At 48.5% G+C, this 1,647-nt stretch overlaps 1 protein-coding gene across 1 annotated transcript in view; it reads right to left on the bottom strand.

Moving 5' to 3' along the window:
• The window catches only part of SLC9C2 (solute carrier family 9 member C2 (putative)), a 56,916-nt gene that overhangs the window by 33,474 nt on the left and 21,795 nt on the right, over positions 1–1,647 (bottom strand). The window contains exon 10 of the mRNA XM_006907908.3: positions 1,067–1,148. Coding sequence (XP_006907970.2) covers positions 1,067–1,148 — 82 coding nt within the window. The remainder of the gene's footprint in view (positions 1–1,066; positions 1,149–1,647) is intronic.

Raw genomic sequence — 1,647 nt, 5'->3', positions numbered from 1 at the left:
CAGCGTCCTCTCTCTGCTGACCTCTCGTTAGTGCCACGCTTCCCAAGAAACCTGCCCACTGAGCCTGTTTACCAGGGAAATTGATAGTTAGGGGTGAACGCCCCGAATAACGATCACAGTGATTTCAGACACATCCTCGTCATAAATTAATAAATGGATTTTCTGGTCTGTCTATATTCTCTGTGAGTGCAGTGTACACAAATCTCCAGTAGTCTGATCAATTCTAGAGACTCTGACAGAATCAGTTCTCCCCACCAGCAAAGCTAGGGACAGGGTTTTGGGACAGTGGACGATGCTAGGGCCGCACCCTAAGCCTTTATGGAAGCCCTCCCCACTCCCTCCCTCCGGCCTGGACCCCACTGCCGCTGACTAGCTTATCCTGGATTTCTCTATTGACCATGTGTCAATTTGTGACTTTATCACATTTATGCATTTTATGATCGACAGCCTCAAATTCCTTCTAGAAAGAAATAGGCCACTGGGGCAGCCTGCTGCTTATCTCTCAATATCCATTCTCCACTTTCTCCTTCACCAATAGAATCTGCACATTTTGACCGAGCACACGGCCGGCCAGGTAATCATAATGTTTCCCAGCTTCCCTCGCCCACGTGACTAAGTTCCGGCCAATGGGACGTGAATGGTAATGGTAACCTCTGGATTGTTCCCTTAAAAGAAAGCTGCTCGCCCTCCATGCCCACCCCTCCCCCACGCCCCTGGTTTTCCCTTCCCAGTTGGTTGGGTTGAAGATACGGTGGTAGTGAGCCAGCTTCTACCCTGCAGACAGGAGAAACACCCCAGGGAGGGGGGAGCAACAAGGGAGAAAAATCCATCCCATTCTTCTCAACTTCTGGGTTGGGGGGCGAGGAAACCTGGTGTTTAAGTCACCATTAATGTTAAACTGGCTGAAACCATGTCTCAAGTAATAAAGACTCGAAATGAGTGAACGAAAAGGACGGATTTCACAAGCAGGTCCTTGAGCCCCATAAAAAATGTCCCCGCGGCCCCCAACAATGATCTATTTGCATTATTCTCTCCAGTTAATTAATGAAAGACAGGTATACGTTACCTAACGTCCTGGCACAGTGAGTCATCATGTACGAATTTATTCCCATAGTCATTAATGACAGTACTTGTACGTAGAATATAAACTATAAAACAAAACACACAAACAGAATCGAAATGTTAATAAGTTCTCCGAAGGGAATCGTTGCTCAACCACCAACAAAATTCTATCTTAATCCACATTTTTTAATCCTGCGTCTGACAAGTAAATTGAGGCAAAAGGATAGTTTTGTGAACACTGCTCAAACATGATATACTGGGGCAGAAATTCCTTTTCAATCTGAATGAGAAACAAAGAGATTGTGCAGATTCTGGGAGAGATAGAAAACAGAGAGCTCTCCACAGCTCTCGCTTTCGGCAGCGGCCATGAAAACCAGCAAGCTGGGGGCCACCGCGGACAGGGCAGGGCAGAGACCCCAGCAACAGCAGGCGGTGAGGACCACGGGTGGCACAGGGAAGTACACCTGCCACACGCATGCAGTGTGACTGGACAAGAGGCTCTGCAGAAGCGGGCAGGAGCGGAGGTAGGGTCAGCAGGGGCACCGTGCAGAAGCAGACACATGACCGCATGTGCAGGTCTTGGCT

Source organism: Pteropus alecto, unplaced genomic scaffold (genome assembly GCF_000325575.1).
Source record: "Pteropus alecto unplaced genomic scaffold, ASM32557v1 scaffold101, whole genome shotgun sequence".
In the NCBI taxonomy this organism is placed as follows: domain Eukaryota; kingdom Metazoa; phylum Chordata; class Mammalia; order Chiroptera; family Pteropodidae; genus Pteropus; species Pteropus alecto.
The sequence above is the reverse complement of the archived record's forward strand: the minus strand, read 5'-3'. Positions and strand labels throughout refer to the sequence as shown.